Source organism: Bos javanicus, chromosome 1 (genome assembly GCF_032452875.1).
Source record: "Bos javanicus breed banteng chromosome 1, ARS-OSU_banteng_1.0, whole genome shotgun sequence".
In the NCBI taxonomy this organism is placed as follows: Eukaryota; Metazoa; Chordata; class Mammalia; order Artiodactyla; family Bovidae; genus Bos; species Bos javanicus.
Window position 1 is genome coordinate 153,961,769 of NC_083868.1, and position 21,055 is coordinate 153,982,823.

At 46.4% G+C, this 21,055-nt stretch overlaps 1 protein-coding gene across 10 annotated transcripts in view; it reads right to left on the reverse strand.

Annotated features, from left to right (window-relative positions):
• The window catches only part of TBC1D5 (TBC1 domain family member 5), a 599,010-nt gene that overhangs the window by 8,757 nt on the left and 569,198 nt on the right, over nt 1-21,055 (reverse strand). For all 10 annotated transcript variants that reach the window (XM_061427849.1, XM_061427904.1, XM_061427893.1 and 7 more), the window contains one exon: nt 7,543-7,642. In XM_061427849.1, the coding sequence (XP_061283833.1) occupies nt 7,543-7,642 (100 nt within the window). The remainder of the gene's footprint in view (nt 1-7,542; nt 7,643-21,055) is intronic.

The window sequence follows — 21,055 nt, forward strand, 5'->3', positions numbered from 1 at the left end:
AAGTCCCCCGAAACCGCCCGGCTCTGCACGGCACGTCCTGGTCTTCAGTTGCATAGGCCTGCTCACTGCATCCCTGGCCTTAGAGCCCCAGCCCCCAGCGCCTCGGCTCGCTGGTGCTCCGGGGGGACTGCTGGCTTCCCTGGAGCCACGTGTCACTTGAGGCACTGCTAATGAGGTTTACAGTCTCTGTGCTCTCTCCCTACTCTGAAGCTTCGCTCTCCTCTTCCATTCACCTTGAGCTTGACTTTAAAGGCACTCCTCCATTTCACTCCACCCCCAACCAACTGCTCCCCAAACCCGTTTTCATATCCAAGGGCAGGTACTGAGGAAATACTGGCTTAATGGCCAATGTGAGGCTTTCCAGCCAGCATGAGGGCTGGTTCTATCTCTTGAGGAATAGATGTGGGTGAGATGTGTTTCAGGTGAAGAATGAAGGGACATGAGCACGATCACATGGGTCCTGGATTGAGGGGCAGGCAAAGGGAACGTGGTTAGTGACGGTCTACTGGGAGCCAAGGGCTGAGTCTGATGCTCCGTGTGCAGTCTTTTCTTAGAAAGCAAAAGAGCAGATCACACGGAAAATATAGTCAAGGGCCCTACTCGCATGCAGCTGCCAGAATGGCTGAAGACTGCACACTCCGCACTGGGAGAGGAGCGATCCTTAGGAAGCCCGAGGGAAGGCTGCTTCAATACGCGCATCATGAGTCTTCAGGTCGATAAATAGTTCTAAGTGAACCGAGTGTGCTCAGCTCAGAGTTCCAAACCTGCACTGACCTCAACAGACTCTGGATTCTTCTCTTAGGATTTACCTGCCTGCCAGCCAAGAGCCCGGCACGGAGCACGGCTTCTCAGGGTAAAATCTATCCTGTTCATGATACGGTTGCTACCGTCAAGTCCACTAGGAGAGACGCTGATTTTATTCTTCAACTTAGAAGGTCTCTAAGCTCCAGTAATGGTTAGATGCCTTTGGAAGAACATGCATTTCTAAAAATAAAAGCAGAAACACGGCGAGGACCTCACTAGTAGGAAACAGCCTGGGGTTTTTACCACCATCCCCTCTCACTTGGGAGCAATGAGATAGAAGTCTGGCTAAGGTTATCTTAAAATTACATCACTTAGTCAAATAAGACCCTCACAACTGGCTTAAGATGGACATATTCTTTGCGAATCTCAGGCCACAAGAGTTTGCCCAGTCGATGACTCATGGACAGTTAAGTGCTGCTGCTCGGCTGGGAGCTGGACACGCCGTGGCAGCAACGGTCAGCTTCCTCGTCCCAGGCCCCACCTGCCCCCACTCACAAGCTCTTAGGTTCAGCCTGAGCCAAAAGGTCCTTGAACCTTTGGGCTTTTGGTGGCAGGACTGTTTCTGCTGAGGCAGGGGATGGGGTGGACAAGTCTTTTGCCCCCTGGGTCATGAGCTGGATGGGCTGGGGTTAGAGGAAGTGGAAAAGCAGCCTGGTGTGGAGACGGGGAGACAGGTTAGGCGATCAGACAGTTTAGAAAGATAAAGCGGAAGGGGGCTCAGGATGGGGGGTCACATGCACATTCGTGGCTGATTCATGTCGGAGTATGGCAAAAACCACCACAATACTGTGAAGTAATTAGCCCCACATTAAAACAAATAAATTACTTAAAAAAAGATAAAGGATCTGGGAATTATATTTACAAAAGAGAAAGACAGTGAAAGATTCAGTTTGGAAAAGTGGGTGGGAAGATGGTGAGAGCCATAAGATGGAAAACAAAATGATGAAAGATGAATCATCCGCACTGAGGCCACGTGAGCAGGGAGGTGTTCTCGGAGCCCAAGAAAGGCTAAGAGAGCGTATAGTTTGCTGAGGTTTTCCCAATAGGTGTAGGGTTGGTACAGGCTGCTCGGGTGGCTCAGTGGCAAAGAATCCGCGTGCAATGCAGGAGCACAGGAGACCCAGGTTTGATCCCTGGGTCGGGAAGATGCCCTGGAGGAAGGCATGGCAACCCACTCCAGTATCCTTGCCTGGAGAATCCCATGGACCAAAAAGCCTGGCGGGCTACAGACCCTAGGGTCGCAGAGGGTTGCTAAGACTGAAGTGACCTAGCATGCATAAGGTTGTTGCAAGAAATACACTTCCAAAGCTTCTGATAATCAAATCTGGGGAGAAGCGCCTTCCACGAGGAGCGAGCAGGGCTGGGAAGAGGCTGAGCGCAGCGCGGGTGTGGGTGTGTGCAGGCGCCTCAGATGGTGGCGGGGGCGGGGGGCACTCCTCCCACAGAGTTCCCACACGTGTGCCTGCAGGGCGGGGGAGGGACACACTAACAGTGTTAGGGACACCCGAGCTGCACTTTGCCCCAGTGATCTTAAGTGCTCTGGCTGCTTGGTGTCTGTCACAGGTCAGTATCACCAGGTGCCCTGGGGGCTGTTGGAAGTGCAGACCTTCAGAGCTTCAAGTCAAAATCTGCTAACAAGACTCTCAGGAGAAGTAGATCTCATCCTGCAATTAAATGCAAAGTTTCACATTCTTAATAATTACAAAGAGCTTTCAGCACAATGTGGTTGACAGAGGGAGAGCTGCCTGGTGATCAGTTTCCTTCTCTGTCTCTCAGATGTCACTAGTTAATTGCTTGTTAAACACTTTCAAAAACGTCTATTGAATGCTATTTTGCTAAATATCAGCAAATCAGATTCATAAAGCTCTTGCAGAGGCAAATAAACTAATTTTCAAAAATGACCTCTTCTTACAGCGAATTCTTGCATAAATATTATGACAAGTGCAAAGCTGGCTCGGGTGTGCGCTAAGACCGCAGACCCGACGTCTGGCTCCTGGCTGCAGCGGGGCCTCCGCAGGAGCGCGGGAAGAGCAGCGGGACCTGGGACAGGCCCTGGGCACCTGCGCCAGCGAGCTCTGTGTCCCTTGTCCCGCCCAGGCCTTGGCTCTCGGTTTCCTCGTCTGTGAAACGAGCAACAGCTGTAATGGCCTGGAGGGTGCCCACCTCGACAGCAGTCTAAGGTCTGCTGGGCGGCATAACTCTAACCCACCTTGATTCACTGCATTTCACCCTCCCACTGTTTGTGTGAACCACCAATGAAAGGACGAGCTGCCGCAAACTAAATACCTAACAGAGGCTGGAAACCCCTCCCCTGGGAGCAGCTCACAGATCAGAGAAGTGCAGGCAGCTCACCCACGTGCAATTATGTGTGAGCGATGGCAAGCCTAAAAATAGCCCAACTCAGCCACGGAGGTTCATGCTGTCAGTTGTCAGCATGACAGGGAGGGGTGTGACTATAGCAACAGAAAAATGAACACGTGAGAAAGTCTTGTCAAGTTGATAGGAGAAGTTTAGATTTCATAAAAGACACATTTTCAACTCCTGTCTCTAAATCTTTGAATTGACAAAGCTCAGTTACGTGGAGGCAATAAAATGAGAATTTTGGTAGATTTTTGATAAATAATGCTTTCAGTTTTGGGTTCTGGAACCATAAGGAAATAAAACTGCTAACGAGTCAGTTTTATTACCTCTGTAATTAAAGGGCCATTTAAACAAATGTCTTTCTGTAATTTTTAACTGAGATGCTTTTCTCTGTATCTGTTTTGTTAAAAAGATAGTCTTGAACTGTACTTGACATTTTAAGATATCACTGCACATCTGACAATAACATAGACTGATATGGAATTTCCTTGAGAGGAACTCAGTGAAAATACTTAACGTCAGAAAAGGGCAGGGGCGGGATGAGAATCTGAGGCCACCCCAGGCCCCTCAGGAGCGGGCAGCCAGGCTCAGCAGGGCTTTTGCTGAGGGGAGCAAAGGCACCACGCAGCTCTGGGCAGGCTGTTCTTGCTCAGAGCGCTCACACACCTAACGTGAGGCCCTGCAGACCCAACCCCAGCGTCCCTGCGCGTGGTCTGACCGAGGGACACTCAACAGGGCTGCTCCCAGCTCTCACTGTCCAGCCGCGGGGCCCCAACCCGTCACTGCTCAGCTCCTCTGGTCGTGGGCGGGCGGGGTCTCCCAGGATGGGCCACCAGAGGGACAGCCAGGAGTTAAGGGGATGGGGACTTCCCTGCTGGTCCAACGGCTAAGGCTTTACCTTCCAGGGAAGCGGGTGTAAGTCTGATCCTTGGTCGGGCCTTGGGGCCAAAAAACCAAAACATAAAATGGAAGCAATAGTGTAACAAATTCAACAAAGACTTTAAATTAAAAAGAAAAATGGCCAAGAGGAAGGACAGGATCTGTGTGCACACTCAACCAGCAGTGGCTTTATGTGTTTATCTAGGCTTGGCTTCATCGCGTCCTAGTTGCGACACGCAGGATCGTCCGTGCTGACACGCGGGTTCCGTAGTGTGCAGGCCTAGCTGCCCCGTGGCATGTGGGAAAAATGGCCAAGAGGAAGGAGAGGATCTGTGTGCACACTGAACCAGCGGTGGCTTTATATGTGTATTCAGGCTTCATCGTGTCTTAGTCGCAACACGCGGGATCGTCCGTGCTGACACGCGGTTCCGTAGTGTGCAGGCCTAGCTGCCCCGTGGTGTGTGGGATCTCAGTCCCTGACCTGGGACTGAACCTGTGTCCCCTGCATTGGGAGGCAGATTCTTAACCACTGGCTAAGAGGGAAGGCCTTGTGCGAGGCTTTAAAAATATCTTAGTCTTGGCAATGAACTGGTGAGACAGATCTTGGCAAATCCATTTTATGTACCATCACAAGCAGGCTGATCTCAGAAGTGACGGAGCCTGGTTTCAACCCTGTGTCTGTATGATGCCTGTGAGCCTGTCTCTCCTGCTTAGGTATCGCTGCAGCTGCTTTTTTTTTTTTTTGGCTCTGCTCATGGCATGCAGGATCTCAGTTCCCTGCCCAGGGACTGAACCCATGCCCCCTGCTATGGAAGCGCCAAGTTGTTCCCAGCGGACCGTCAGGGGAATCCCCGCAGCTGGTCTCAGAGGGGACTTGTGCCTGCAGCATACAGATCACCCTCAAGGTGCCAGGTGCAGGCACCTTAAGCAGCTGCAGGTTTTCCAAGCAGAGAGGAAGACCAGCCCCTTGGAAAGCCCTTCTGTGCTCTTCCTCACTCAGACCACCACAGTCAATGGTTATTTCCACATCAAATACATTCTGCTGTGCCACCTGGTATTTTCACTTCATAATACATCATGAACATCTCCTTATGCTTATGTACTTTAACCTTTATAAAGACTGCATCACTATATTATAATCACTTACTAGATGAACATCTCCTTATGCTTATGTACTTTAACCTTTATAAAGACTGCATCACTATATTATAATCACTCACTTACTAGATGAACGTCTCCTTATGCTTATGTACTTTAACCTTTATAAAGACTGCATCACTATATTATAATCACTCACTTACTAGATGAACGTCTCCTTATGCTTATGTACTTTAACCTTTATAAAGACTGCATCACTATATTATAATCAATCACTTACTAGTGGGTTTTTCAGTTTCAACTGTTGCACTACTTTACTGATCTGGAAAAACAGAAAAGTTTATATGGAGAAAAATATGTTGAGTATTAAAGTCATTTTTAAAGGATATAATAAGTAAAAAACTAAATCGAGAGCTTCACACCTCAGCCTTTACGCTTTCCTCAAATTTTGGTTAAAATCCAAACTGCCTACAACCCAGGAACACCCTGTGATAAAGCGTTACATATGCGGATGAAATAAAATGAATCCATAGGCCCCAGGGCCAGGGATTCTCAACCCCACCGTGAAGATGCAGCTAGGCTACTTCCATAGCAAAGAGAAGTCGACAGCTGTGGGAAGGGATTCTGGCCGAAAGTGAAACATATACACAAAACAAATCTGCTTTTGAGGTTAGCTGAAAATTCACAGCTGATAAGAGGTTTTCTTAATTAAAAAGTGCTTCCCATCCCATGCAATGAGAAAAATGTTCTTTTAGTGCTGCCTAAAAGAGTAAAAGCTGTTTGGAAATCCTGAGGCTTAAGTAAAAGCTGCTTTAAAAGCTGCTATGTGGACCAAACAACTTGGAAACATCCCACTACCAGATTTTTCTAGAACTCCTAGAGTAAATATTTGCAGTCACGTCTTTGTTCTTCTACTTTGGTCAAAACCCCAAGTTAAGTAACACAAAGGTCACCCATGTAGCCAGAGAAGCAAAAATTACAGTGTGTACATACACACATATACTCATGGTTACTATTAAACTTGAATTTAAATAATAAAATTAATTTTGGAATTTACATCAGTTATTTATAAACTACCTCTTCATTACTTCTTTTGGATGCACTTTAAACTGCGATGCTATAAGATTCGTGTAAAATTAATTTATCTGAATTTAAAAAGTTGACCGTGAAGAAGTGTATGAACAGTTTTGGAGTGGCGGGGACTGGATGTGAAGGGACCCGCCTTCAGGGTTTCTCCCACTGTCTCCTCCTCCGGCGCCCTCTCCCTGGAGGATGGAGGGAAGCCGAGGGCAGAGCAGGGCCGGGACACAGCCCGGGGAGACATGGGGAGGCAGCCAGGGGAGATGCGGGGACGTGGCCTGGGGAGACCTGGGGAGGCAGTCGGCCATGCGGGCCACGCGCGGCTCCAAGCTCGTAAGAGATCACTTGTTACTGGCTCGAGGCCAGTGCATTTGGGCTGCGTCCAAATGCGGCCATTTTGGCCGCATGTAATGGACTCATTGCTTGACAGGCTGGGCAATGGACGGAGTGTGATGTAGTCTGTCTCCAGTGAAGGCCCTGAGACGGGCCACGCTGGGGACCCCGCTGGAGGGAAGAGCGCTCGGTGGTTCTCTGGTGCGCCCTGACAGGGGGAGTGTGTTCCGACTCCTCGAAATGCTCCACACTCACAGAACAGCACTGGCACGTCCACGAGAGTATCTGTCTGATTTCCCTCATCTCCTCCCAAACTATGATGCTAGGCCCTGGAGGACGGAAGGAAAGGATGCCCACAAGTGGGCTGAGAACGGTCACAATGTGGAGTCTAAACATTTTGTTAAGCAGCAGGGAGTTCCTGAAGCAAATCGCAGGTGATCCAGTAGAGACCTTTTCTAACACAAAACACAGAGCTTTCAGGAATGTAGCAAGTAAGGCCCAGGACTCCATGGGCCACTCACGTGTAACCTGAAGGGCACACGAGGGCACTTCTTAGAATACTGGCACAGTCAGAAGGAAGAAAAGGTCCCGACATGTATTTCAGACAGCTGATTAAAAAATATATATTTAAAAAATAAAGAAAGCACTGCCAAATAACCACATGAGTGATTACAGATAGATTAGCACAACAGCAGAGTTGACTGTTTGACCTAGAAAGCTCTGGGATTTTTTGTTTGTTTGTTTGAGGGTAGAGAGATACTTAGAAAGGGCAGTGTAGCCATTAGGAGCTGAAATCTAGAGTCAGACTGCTTGATTCTGAATCTCTACTGCACTGACTGGTGTTATAACTTGGGGAAAGCTGACTAATCTCTGCGCTCTGGTCTCCTCATCTGCGAGGGTGACACGGGGTCACTCGTGGGAAGCACTCAGCACCGGCGCCCGCGGCCGGTGCTGCCACCACTCCCAGGGCCAGAGCCCTGCACTCACCAAGATGAGTGTCCATCACCTTCGCACAGTACTTGCACATGGCATCCAGGTCATTCAACTGTCCTTGAAGGAAGGAAATTTGGGCTTCTAATTCTTCTTCCTAAAATGAAGGGGGCAAAGATACGAAAATGAAAACAAAAATCAAAGAAAATCCCCAGAGTCTTCCAAAAGGTCTGGACTGTTTTAAAGAGCTGCCATCCATGTCATTTTAGTCCTAGACAAAACAAAAGGAATCAGCAAATGAACAAGAGCAAACCCACCCCTGCCACCACCAGTGAGACAGAGGAGTAAATGTGATTCACAGCAACGCTGGCTTCCTGCCGTGTGTGAATGTTCACCCATACACACTTGTATTAAAAAAGGACATAAAATACCTTCAATAACTCTTGAGCCACACAAATTGAGAGTCAATGGGACTTCAGTGGACCCAACTCCCTAGACAGCTGGTACAAAACCATTACATTTTCTCATACACATTTGAGAAACCAGAAATTTCCATTTGTTTAAAACAAATCTCTTCATTTTCTAGACCACGATAATCTCTTAAAACATGAGATTCCCCAAAGCACTTGGGAAAGTTTTGCCCCGATGGCTGCTCTTACATCTCCTCTCTTGATAGAGTACTAGAGAGTTTTATTTATTTAATTGTTTCTAGGGAAAAATACTCTGGGTGGGATAATTATCTAAATGGTGGAAAGACAATCTAACTGTAACAAATGGATAAAGCCTGGAGCTTTTGCTTTTTTAAGAAAAAAAGTAATGCATGTTAAAAATTTCCCAAGGAAATTTAGAAGATTAAGGGAGTTTTTCTCAGAAAAGAGAATAATTCTCATAATGTAAGACATTTTAAACCAAGTTAGTTGGAATACAAAGAAATGATGTTGCCAGAGCTGGACAAGGCTGGCAGATTGGTTTTCCAGGGTCAGACACTTATCTCTCCAAATGAGAATCCTCTGTTGTTGAAACAAAGTGGAGAGAAACCTCCCAAGACATGTTTTTTCTTAAGAGACTGAATACAATCTGACACACGGATGGAAGTTAATGGCTGAAAGATGGCTTGCAGGTATACCCTGTGTGAGCAACACACACACACAACACCCAAAAGCCCTGTTTTCAAAGGCTGCCTGGAAGATGAGCCTTTAGGAACATGCATTCAAACGCTTGATGCAGAACAGACACAGCAGTTGCTCTAAAAACAAATTATTGTGAAATGCCCACTATAGGGTGGCCCAAGCTTGAACCTGTACTTTACATCGCGTAAAGCACGTCCTGATGTACCCTGTACATCCCACCAAGCACAACGGCCTCTCTTCTGATACTCAAATAAAGATAATGCAACCAGGAGCTCAGCCAGGGAATGAGGACTGTGGCCTTGGGTAGGTGTTGCAGGGCATTTTCCTTCTCCTTTTTCTCCTTTGGCTCTACACAAACCTGAGGTTCCCTGTTTGCTCAGGACCCCACAGGAAACAAAAAAAGACTACATCTGTTGGTTAACCTCGGTCATGATTCGTCTCCAAAGATGGCCACTATCCATTCCTTCCCTGATGTACACGCTGTTCTGCTCATTAAGAGGTGGGGTCTACTTCCCTTCCCCGCAAATCCCGGCTGTCCTGTCACTTGCCTTCATCCAGAGAACGCAGCAGAAGTCACACTGTATCAGAGGCCTGCCAACTTCTGCTTCCTTCTGCTTTTACTAGAGGAAGGCAGCTACCATACTTAGCTGTAAAGAAGTCCATGCTATGATAATGAACAAGAGGAGAACAATATGGAGAGAAAGGGGGACACAGGAGACAAGGAGGCTCTAGACACGTGAGTGATGTCTTCCTGGACCTTTCGGCCCAGCCCATCTGAAGCTAGTCAAGTGAGTAACCCAGCCAGCAGCAGGCGGCGCAGAAGAGCAGCCCAACTCAGCCCTGTCCGCGCGCCTGCCCTGGAAACCCGTGAGCAGCAGCAACGCTGCTTTGAGGAGTGGGGTTTGTGGTGGTTTGTTAGGCAGCAACGGATAACTGACACGGCAGTGGGAGGAAGGGTCACTAGAGCGGCACAAGGCATAAGGAAACCTGAGTCCTATTTCCAGCCCTGCCAGTCACAAGTCACGCAACCTTAAATGATCCTCCACCCAGTAAGGGCCTAATGTTGGCACTCTCTGGAGAAGGCACAAGTTAGATACTTTGCTCCCAAGAGGTTTACAAGCTTGGAGTTGGAATAGGAAAGGTTTATAATTACCAGACTATGAGGTAGAGTACATGAAAATCTTACAGAGAAATAAGAGTAGTTGCTCTGAGAATCCTGGTCCTGGCCTCCTGTCCCTACTATTGAACAAGTCACCTTTTCAATGTGTTACAGATACAAACCCACCTGGAAGAGTCTAGAACTGTCCTGAGGCCAGCACCTGGCAGTCTCTTGAGAGAGGCTCTGGCTGGAGTTTGTCCCTGCCCTTGGCTTCCAACTGGGGTGCTGACAGCCCAGAATGGACAAAGGACACCAGGAATGTACCACCAGCTGGTTAAAATCTCTTCTCCATTTACTCTATGTATGAGTTTAGTTTGGATTAAGTGATCACTTTTTATGAGATGCAAAAGCCCTTGGGAGCCTTAAACCCCAGCAGTCATTCCTACCTAAACGGATTAAGTGTATTCAGTGTGATTTTTTTTTAATAAAAGCTGGGAGAGAAGAAGAGCTGGAAAGGAGAGAGTCAGAGGACACAGGTCCAGCCTGTGGGTGGTGAAGTGCTGACAGTGGGAGGGAGTACAGAGCTCAAGGAGGTCTGTTCCTCCAAACACGTGACTGTGCTGGTAGGAACGTGACTGTAAGGAAAGTGGGCCGAGACTGACTGGCGCCCGGTGCACTGTGAGGTGCGCGCAACCTGCACGAGTGCGCAACCTGCACGAGCGCGCAGGGCAGCCGGGGCGCCCGCTGGGTGAGCACGCGGGGCAGCCGGGGCGCGCGCTGGGTGAGCATGCGCGGCAGCCCGGGGTGTGAGCTACGTGAGCACCTGGGACACAACACAGGCCTCCAAGGCAAGCACTTTCACTTAGACACTGGCAGCAACTGAAGAGCATCTTGCTTGCCTAAGTCCTGAGTAAACCTCAGTACAAATGGAATCCATGTGGCAGAAAACAGCAGTTTTCATTCTTGTAAGACTTTTTTTTCAATGGAAAGCTGACACAGAAGTCCAACTGTGAGACAAAGAGTAGTTGAAACAGGTGGAGGGGCCCAAGAAACTCTTCCATTTGGAATATTAAATCCAGTACATGATCTTGCTGGAGTTTGCTTAATCTGAAAATACACCCAAGCCCTTGAACGATCAGACTTTATAAATAGAAATGGAATCACTTGGTTCAAGGGTGGTTTTTCATTTATTCTTCACTTTTGTATAATTACAGATAAAAGAAAGAGCCAAGAATCAAGATTCTAAAATTGTGGAAAGAGACCTTCCATTTCTGTCCTACCTTCTGAGGCTCCACACGCCTCAGACACAGACAGCTTTAGTCATTTGCTTTCATTAATGGTGGTCTGTAACGAAAACCAAACGCTTGGCTAATTGCCTTGAAATTTTATAAAACCAACCAGTTAGTGTCATTGTTATGTATAAAGAAGACATGAAGAAAAGTTCTCGTTATGTTTGCTTTTGCATACATGCTCTGCCTTCCGTTACGGGAGGCAGGATGGTGGAAGCGGGTGGCGTGCAGGAGTGGACACACCCGGGTTCGAATCCTCTTTCTGCCAGTTTGAGGACACTGGCTGTGTCGTCTTCAACAGTTCCTTCATTTCACCTTTTCCCCCAAGGCACTGATGAGACCCAAATGGCAACACATGGAGAGTGTCTGGCACAGAACAGGTACTCCATAAAGGACATTATTCTTTAATGTTTAAAGTCAGGTCAAACAATAGAACCGATTTTTAATACGGAGGTTGGTGATTCACTCTTAGAAAACACTGGTCTCTGGTTTAAACATCTTTATGTGGCTCCACCCAGAAGGATGAATTAGGACTTGTGAGCCCACCACTGACTCAAGTTCTGCAGAACCACTGATGTGTGGGGCGAGAAACTGGTGGAGGATGAGGAGGTGGGCCGCCAGCAGACCCCGTGAGTAGCGCAGCGCCAGAGGAGCCTGGCAGCCTCCGGGGAAGGACCGAGAACATGGGCCGCCCCGCAGAGGAGCACACCGCTGGCTTCCAGCCCTTTCACAGGGGCTGTGGCAGGCCCAGCCCTGGGCTCTCCATGCAGGAACTCACTTACCCCTCACAGCAAACCCATGCGGTGGATTCTCTCACTACGTCCCACGTGAGACATGGGCGCCTCTGCAAGCCACTTCCCCTGAAGCAATGCCAACGTAGAGGTGGCGCTGTGAGAACGCAGGTCACCTGCCCACGACTCCCAGTGCTTCTCTGAACATATTCCTCCTTACACTTGATTACCAGGCCCTTCCAAGGAGTGCCTTTGTATCTCAGTTTCCTTTAGGAGAAGCTCACCATTTTCAGTGTTCAGACCCATCCCTCAATGGCTTATTAAATCATTTTCCTTCATTCAGGTATTATCGTTTGTGTTCCATTTGTCGAATGATTTTTGTTTAGGCTGTATCTGGAGAAATGTGTTTTGAATTTGCTTTGTAAAAAGTGGTATTTCCACCACCATTCTCCCCCGAATAGTTGACACATCATTACACTTTCACTCACATATTATATGCGTCAAATTGTTTAAACTGTTTTCTAACGTGGATTTTATGGATCAATTTTGTTAAGTGCTTCAATGTCTTTATGTTCTTTCTTGGTTAATAACAGGATAAGCTTTTGTAGTTTATTATTTATTCATTGTTCAACAAATATATTCATTGATACTGTCATTAGGGCTTGTGGGAAATACAGTAATGAACAAGAGATGTGTTGTGACCTCTGCAAACTTAGGAGGAGGTAAGACCACACATCAAGCATGAGAAGAGCAAGGCACAGAGGTGAAATGAAAGATTTTCGGCAAGCAGCAGCATTTCTGATGAATCTTCAAGAAAAGGGACTTGGCTCGGAGGAAGTGAAGAATAAAGATTTTTAGGAGGCAGGGACCCAGTGAACAAAGGAGTACAATCTGAAAAGCTGGGAACGAGGGCAAAGAGCCCGCAGCTGGGCGGGGCGTGGAGAACAGGAGCCGAGCTGGGCTGGAGGCCTCCGGCTCCCTCATCTCCTTCAGAGACGGTGCTTTGGGGGCTGGGCCCGACCCCGCCCTGCCGGGGGTCCCAGCTGCAGCGGGGCAGCCCTCAGCGCTCCGGGTTTGGAGAAAGGGGGACAGGAAGGGCCCGAGGGCGGGGTCCGCGGAGCGCACAGGGATGAGACCGACCCCACCGGCAAGACGGGCTACACACTGCCGCCAGCAGACAGGAGAGAGCCCGCTGACCGCGGACGGTCAGCAAGGGGCGGGCGGGAAGGGAAAGGAGAGGCTGAGGAAGCATAGTGCGGAGGCCTCTGTCCTGTGGAAGCCGTGGTCACACCAGGGCCACACACACACAGACACACACACACACACAGACACACACACACATAGATACACACAGACACCACAGAGATACACACACACACAGACACACACAGACACACACACACACACACACACACACAGTGCGATGGCGCAGCGGCCAGGGCGCCTGACATCCGCAGAGGAGGGCCCACGGGAGAACCGCCGGGAGCTCCCGCGCCTGGCCCTGCCCCACAGCCCAGCTTGCTGAGCTTGGTTTCCTGGGGATAATTAGGAATAATAATAACCCCTAATTCAGATCATGCTTGGGGACTGAATTTCACGAGATATTCCAGATGAAGTGCTCTGCACATGGTAAACGCTCAATAAATGCTCCTTTTGCTCTCTAGATTATTAATATAGTCCTATACGGTTATTCCAAGGAATCATAGACACATGGTAAACGACGCACAGGAAATTCCTCGTCCTTTTGATGGCAACATGCACATGCACATTCCAAATGCCAAACACCCAGTGACAGGGGACTCGGGTGACGGCTGGCTCGCTGACGCACAGAGTATCATGCAGCCCAGAACCGCACGCTCACGTGGGGGACACTGCACAGTAACATTATACTGATGGCTCTTCTCCAAATGGCAGCATCATAGGCCATTTTTTCCTGGATTTTGTACAATGAAATCAGATTATGTTTTTGTAATAAGCAAATCAAAATATTATTTAAATAATATAATAAAGAAATAAGAAAAAAGTAAAAGGTGATTACCAAGTAGAAACAGGATATATTAATATTTTTAAATTACCAAAATGTATTTCAAGTCAAACTCTAAGCAACACTACAGTCTAAACAAATCTGTTCTCTAAACAATACTAAATGGTGAGAATAACTTAAATGAATAACCTGTGAAAAGGTTAATGGTTACAGTGTTTTGTCCAATGTCTGAACTACAACCTGGGAGCAGCAGTTTCAGGGCAGTGGTGCCTCTCTCTGCACTTAAAGGCGGAGCATCATGGGCTGTCTGGAAAGAATGGGACTCGTACAGATACTGAAAAAAATAAAGACGGTTACCAAATTCCCAGTAAACAAAATGGCTCCTGTTTTCAAACAGGATGTAAACAAACATGGTAAATGTGAATGAAAAAGAAATTTCATTTAGAAATTTAGAACTGAAACTCAAAACTTAACGTATTTAGTAAATCGTATCATTTCAGTGCTGTAATTTCCTTTAGAGATAACTCATTTCGACCCTTTATTTTATAAATAGACGTTGACATGGCTAGGTGGCTGTTTAGGAGCAGAATGTACACAAGCAGACATTTTTGTTTCTCTGCCACTGAAGCAGCGCTGTGTCCCAGCGCTGAGACGCACAGCGCCTGCGGACCAGGGGAAAAAGGCAGCCCACAGAATGGGAGAAGACGCTTGCTGACCATGTGTCTGATAAGGGATGAATACAAGAATACACAGAGAACTCTTAGAACTCAACAGCAAGGAAAAGAAACAAAACTCAACTTGATTAAAAAATGTAGGAAGGACTTAGATGTTTTTCCAAGGAAGATACAGAAATGGCTAACAAGTACATGAAAAGATATCCAACACCACTAAACACTAGGGAAATGCAAGTTGAAACAGTGAGATACCATCTCATAGCTATAAGGATGTCTACTATCCAAAAATCAGATAATAACAACTGTTGGTGAGGATGTAGAAAAATTGGAACCCTGGTACACTGTTAGTAGGAAAATAAGGAAAAGAGTATGCTCAGTTCAGTTCAGTCGCTCAGTCCTTCCCAGCTCTTCGTGACCCCATGAATTGCAGCACGCCAGGCCTTCGTGTCCATTACCAACTTCCAGAGTTAACACAAACTCATGTCCATTGAGTCGGTGATACCATCCAGCCATCTCATCCTCTGTTGTCCCCTTCTGCTCCTGCCCTCAATCTTTCCCAGCATCAGGGTCTTTTTAAATGAATCAGCTCTTTGCATCAGGTGGCCAAAGTATTGGAGTTCCAGCTTCAATATCAGTCCTTCCAATGAACATCCAGGACCGATCTCCTTTAGGATGGACTGGTTGGATCTCCTTGCAGTCCAAGGGACTCTCAAGAGTCTTCTCCAACACCACAGTTCAAAAGCATCAATTCTTTGGCACTCAGCTTTCTCTATAGTCCAACTCTCACATCCATACATGACTATTGGAAAAAACATAGCCTTGACTAGAAGGACATTTGTTGGCAAAGTAATGTCTCTGCTTTTTAATACTCTGTCTAGGTTGGTCATAACTTTCCTTCAAAGGAATAAACATCTTTTAATTTCATGGCTGCAGTCACCATCTGCAGTGATTTGGGAGCCCCCAAAATAAAGTCAGCCTCTGTTTCCACTGTTTCCCCATCTATCTGCCATGAAGTGATGAGACTGGATGCCATGATCTTCGTTTTCTGAATGTTGAGCTTTAAGCCAACTTTTTCACTCTATTTGGCTTTCATCAAGAGGCTCTTTAGTTCTTCTTCACTTTCTGCCATAAGGGTGGTGTCATCTGTATATCTGAGGTTATTGATATTTCTCCTGGCAATCTTGATTGCAGCTTGTGCTTCATCCAGATCAGCATTTCTCATGATGTACTCTTCTGCTGCTGCTGCTGCTATGTCGCTTCAGTTGTGTCCGACTCTGTGCGACCTCAGAGACGGAAGCCCACCAGGCTCCCCTGTCCTTGGGATTCTCCAGGCAAGAACACTGGAGTGGGTTGCCATTTCCTTCTCCAATGCATGAAAGTGAAAAGTAAAAGGGAAGTCGCTCAGTCATGTCTGACTCTTGGCGACCCCATGGACTTCAGCCTTCCAGGCTCCTCCATCTATGGGATTTTCCAGGCAAGAGTGCTGGAGTGGGGTGCCATTGCCTTCTCGGGATGTACTCTGCATATAAGTTAAACAAGCAGGGTGACAATATACAGCCTTGACATACTCCTTTCCCAATTTGGAACCAGTCTGTTGTTCCATGTCCAGTTCTAACTATTGCTACTTGACCTGCATACAGATTCCTCAGGAGGCAGGTAAGGTGGTCTGTTATTTCTGTCTCTAAAAATTTTCCAAAGTTTGTTGTGATCCACACAAAGGCTTTGGCATAGTCAATAAAGCAGAAATAGATGTTTTTTTTTCTGGAACTCTCTTGCTTTTTCAGTGATCCAACAGATATTGTCAATTTGATCTCTGGTTCCTCTGGCTTTTCTAAATCCAGCTTAAACTTCTGGAAATTCATGGTTCACATACTGTTGAAGCCTGGATTGGAGAATTTTGAGCATTACTTTACTAGTGTATGAGATGAGTGAAATTGTGCAGTAGTTTAAACATTCTTTGGCATTGCTTTTCTTTGGGATTGGAATGAAGACTGACCTTTTCTAGTCCTGTGGCCACTGCTGAGTTTTCCATATTTGCTGGCATATTGAGTACAGCATTTTCACAGCATCATCTTTTAGGATTTGAAATAGCTCAACTGGAATTCCATCACCTCCACTGGCTCTGTTTGTAGTAATGTGATGCTTCCTAAGGCCCACTTGACTTCACATTCCAGGATGTCTGGCTCTAGGTGAGTGATCACACCATTGTGATTATCTGGGTCATGAAGATTTTTTTTGTATAGTTCTTCTGTGTATTCTTGCCACCTCTTCTTAATTATCTTCTGCTTCTGTTAGGTCTGTACCATTTCTGTCCTTTCTTGAGCCCATCTTTGCATGAAATGTTCCCTTGGTATCTCTAATTTTCTTCAAGATATCTCTAGTCTTTCCCATTCTATTGTTTTCCTCTATTTCTTTGCACTGATCACTGAGGAAGACTTCTTATCTCTCCTTGCTGTTCTTTGGAACTCTGCATTCAGATGCTCATATCTTTCCTTTTCTCCTTTGCTTTTCGCTTCTCTTCTTTTCACAGCTATTTGTAAGGCCTCCCCAGACAACCATTTTGCTTTTTTGCATTTCTTTTCCATGGGGATGGTCTTGATCCCTGTCTCCTGTAAAATGTCACGAGCCTCCATCCATAGTTCATCAGGCACTCTATCTATCTCCATTTCAGTTCACTGATTCGTAGAATGTCGACGTTCCCTCTTGCCATCTCCTGTTTGAGCACTTCCAGTTTGCCTTGATTCATGGACCTGACATTCCAGGTTCCTCTGCAATATTGCTCTTTACAGCATTGGGCCTTGCTTCTATCACCAGTATGAATGTTACTCAGAAAGTAATAATGGAATTACAGAATGATCCAGCAATTCCACTTCTGAGTATATACCCCAAATAGTTTAAAGCAGAGTTTAAAAAAAAAATCATTCATGTTCACTGGAGCATTATTCATAATAGCTAAAGCATAAAAACAACCCAGGTGTCCACCAACACATGGATGGGTAAGCAAAACATGGTGTATATACAATGGAATATTATTCAGCCTTAAAAAGGAAGAAAATTCTGACATATGCTACAACATGGGCAAAACTTGAGAATATTATGCTCAGTGAAATAAGTCATAAAAATACAAATACCGAATGGTATTTTCACAGAGTAGCATTTACATGAGGTACTTAGAGGGGTCAGAATCATTAACACATAAAGACGGATGGTAGTTGAGAGAAAGTTACTCCTGTTTAATGGGGACAGAGTGTTAAACGTGCAGGATAAGAAGAGTGGTGGAGGCAGACGCGCTGTATCATGACAGAACGTAATGCCACTGAATGAGACACTTCACAATGATGCGGGTGGCAAATTTTACGTTGCGCCTATTTTACCAAAACAAAAAAGGAAACACCTGCTCCTTATGAAGTTAAGAGTCGCCTGCTGTAAAACAAACCAGGAGAGGCAGGAGCCAGGCTCTCTGGTCACGCTGCCTCAGCTGGTCCCCAACAGGGACCATCGCAACCCGCCGCAGCAGCAGCCCAAGAACAGCCGCGGGTAGGTCGCCCGGTGAAGGGGAGGGAGACGCTCAGTTTTCCAGGCAGATGTTTTCTCTACCAAACTGCCGCGTGCCTTTCAGCAATTCCTTCAAATTGACCAAGTGCATATTAAATCTACATTCACTTCACTGATCCACATGCGAAAGTGTTCCAAATATCCTTTCGAAGTCAGGTGTGGGCAGGTTAAGATAATTAACTCCAATCACATGCTGGCCACGGGGGGGACACAGGGGATATGGATTATAGACATCTGACAAGTAGAACAGGCAGAGCTCACAAAATGAAGAAAAAGAAGTTTCCCCTTATCCCACTGCTTCTCATAATTTTTACTGAGGAAGTAAAAGAAGGTCTCAGTCTTTCATCTGATTTTAGCCTTCTGGCTCTGATAAGGCAGAAGTTACACATTGTCCCGTCATGACTAGTAACTTTCTTTGCAGATGGGATTTCAACACAGCCTCTCTATGCCTCGGTTCTCTCATCTGAGAAATGGCCGATAATTCTAGCACCGAACTCAGAGTGTCTCTGGAGGATTACAGGCGCTAATACGAGCCAAAAGGCTGCAGAGCAGAGCGCACGCTTGGAGGGCACGTCCGCATCACTCACAGGAGAATATGCTCACGCCAGGGCGTATCTGAAGCTGGCTTCATCTACAGAAAATCTTATTTCCGATTTGGTGTTCCGTCAATCTTAGACTCACTCTTCTCAGCATTGAATAGCAGGAAAGTCACCTGGAGAAGTCTCTTTAGCAGGTCTGAGTGGAGCCTGAGCCTCGGTACTTCTGACAAGCTTCCGGGGTGATGACACAGCCGGGCTGGGACCACACTCTGAACGGCGGGGACTTAGGTGGACTCCTGAACACAGCTTCCAGCACCTCTGGGAAAGTCGTGAAGCACTTCACTATGTCCCTGCTCTCGGGTGGTTTTAACAGATGGCTGCATGGTTAGATGCCCACTTGGTGAGAGTCCAAGGGACTCTGCTCAGCGTGGGTGGGACGGGGGCAGAAGCACGGTGACAGCCTCCCAGGACAGCTTTCCCAGCTCCCTCAGCCAGTCCGTCCAGAGTGGCCTCACTGTCCTGTTCACAATTAATCCTTACACTGTTAGGGATCAATTCATTCTACTGTACACACAAACACATATTTTAAAGCCAAATGTGAGATAATTTTGTTGGGTTATGCATGTTCTCCCCTTTAACTCTTGATAAATGGAGGCTGTGTATGAGTATCAGAGAATAAAGGATGCTTTTCAAACACAAAGGTAATAAAAAGAAAATAGTACTGTGTTCATAATCTATGGTGTTTAAATTTGTTTAAATTCATCCCAGATTTTCTGAAGATATTTTAATGATCATAAGTAATACGACTGAATTATTAAATGATATGATTATTAATAATATTAATATTAAATTATTCAATACATTAAGCTTTCAGAAATATGCTTTTTTGCTATTACCATTTCAACATTGTGAGCTACTTTAGTCTAACTCTGCCCTTCTGGAGGTTGATTACAAAAAACAATAGTGTAAACAGAAAAAATAAGAATGATGACAGAAAACTGGATCACGTATCATAAATTCTAAAGTAGACTAAAAAAACCTACATTCCTAAAACAAAAATACTAGACATTAAAATAAAATCTTTAACTAGGACAACCTCACACAGATGAAAACACAAGAATAAAACCATACTTGCATAGTTACAAACCTTAGTATTTTCAAAAATCCTGTTACTGCTCTTTTAAATAAATAATCATGTGTGTATGGTGGGTCTTAGGAACTTCCTAGCCTTTAAAAATTCAAAAGGTAGAAAAAAACATAGGCACAGTTGTTAAGGCAACTGCCTGTTTTATGAACATTTAAACTGGGAAGAAAAGCTCTCTCCTAAAAGACAGTGTATTTGGCAGGCTAATTAAAGTGCATTTGTGGGGACATGTCCCCATCTTTTGGCCTTTGAGGCCATCACTTTCATGCTGTCTTTATAATTAGGAACCTGACCAATCTTTTGTAAACTGGAATGGTTCTCTCCTCCACCATGCCAATCAGCACAGATGTTAGTTCATTCATCGAGGGTTTTCCCCTCTTCTCTTAAATGTGATCAAACCAACTGACGAAGCACGCAGCCAGCACAGGACCTCCAGCGGGGCTTCTCAGAGCTGCTGGCCGGCATCACGCAGCCAGCACGGGCCTCCAGCGGGGCTTCTCAGAGCGGCTGGCCGGCATCACCGTCTGCGCGCCTCCCCTGCTCTGCGGAAGGAGGCTTCAGCACCATGGGTGACCCAGACAGGAGGGCCACGGCCAAGCCTGCTTCTCTACAGCGAAGCTACTGACCCGTGTGAGGATGCAGCGCGCACCGTTCTCTGGGCTGACCGACCCCGTGTGTCCCATTAGGGACAAACAAAAAGCGTGTTCCACGGAAATACCAGCTGAGGATCAAGCATGCTTAAATACTTGAAGTCATTAAAAAAAAAAGGGAATGGAATAATTGTCTAAATTACTGATTTATTCACACACCTATCACACTTTAAAATATTCTGTCCATAAAGCTAACTTATAAAACCCCCATTTCTCACTGTGTACCAACAGCTCTTGATAGTTTTCAGATTTCAGGTTGGTGAATTCCACTGGGCAACAAGGTCACTTTTTTCCTTCCTAAAGATTTTTTCTTTTTTTGAAGTGGACCATCTCTAAAGTTTTTATTGAATTGGTTACAACATCATTTCTGTTTTATGTTTTGGTATTTTGGCCACGAGGCATGTGGGATCTCAGCTCCCTGAGCATGAACTGAACCTGCGCCCCTGCATGGGAAGGTGAAGTCTGAACCACTGGGCCACCAGGGAAGTCCCAGTGAGGTGACTTTCCAGGCTTCAGCAAAGGCCCAAAGGAAGTGTAAAGCATCTGAATCCCTGCATTGCACAAAAAGCCCTCAACAGCCTTCACTCATTCCTAGACACTTACCAAGTGTCAGACACGGTATCTGCTACACTGTTACTGCTGTTCAGTTTAGTTCAGTTCAGTCGCTCAGTCGTGTCCGACTCTTTGTGACCCCATGAATCACAGCACACCAGGCCTCCCTGTCCATCACCAACTCCCAGAGTTCACTCAGACTCACGTCCATCAAATCAGTGAT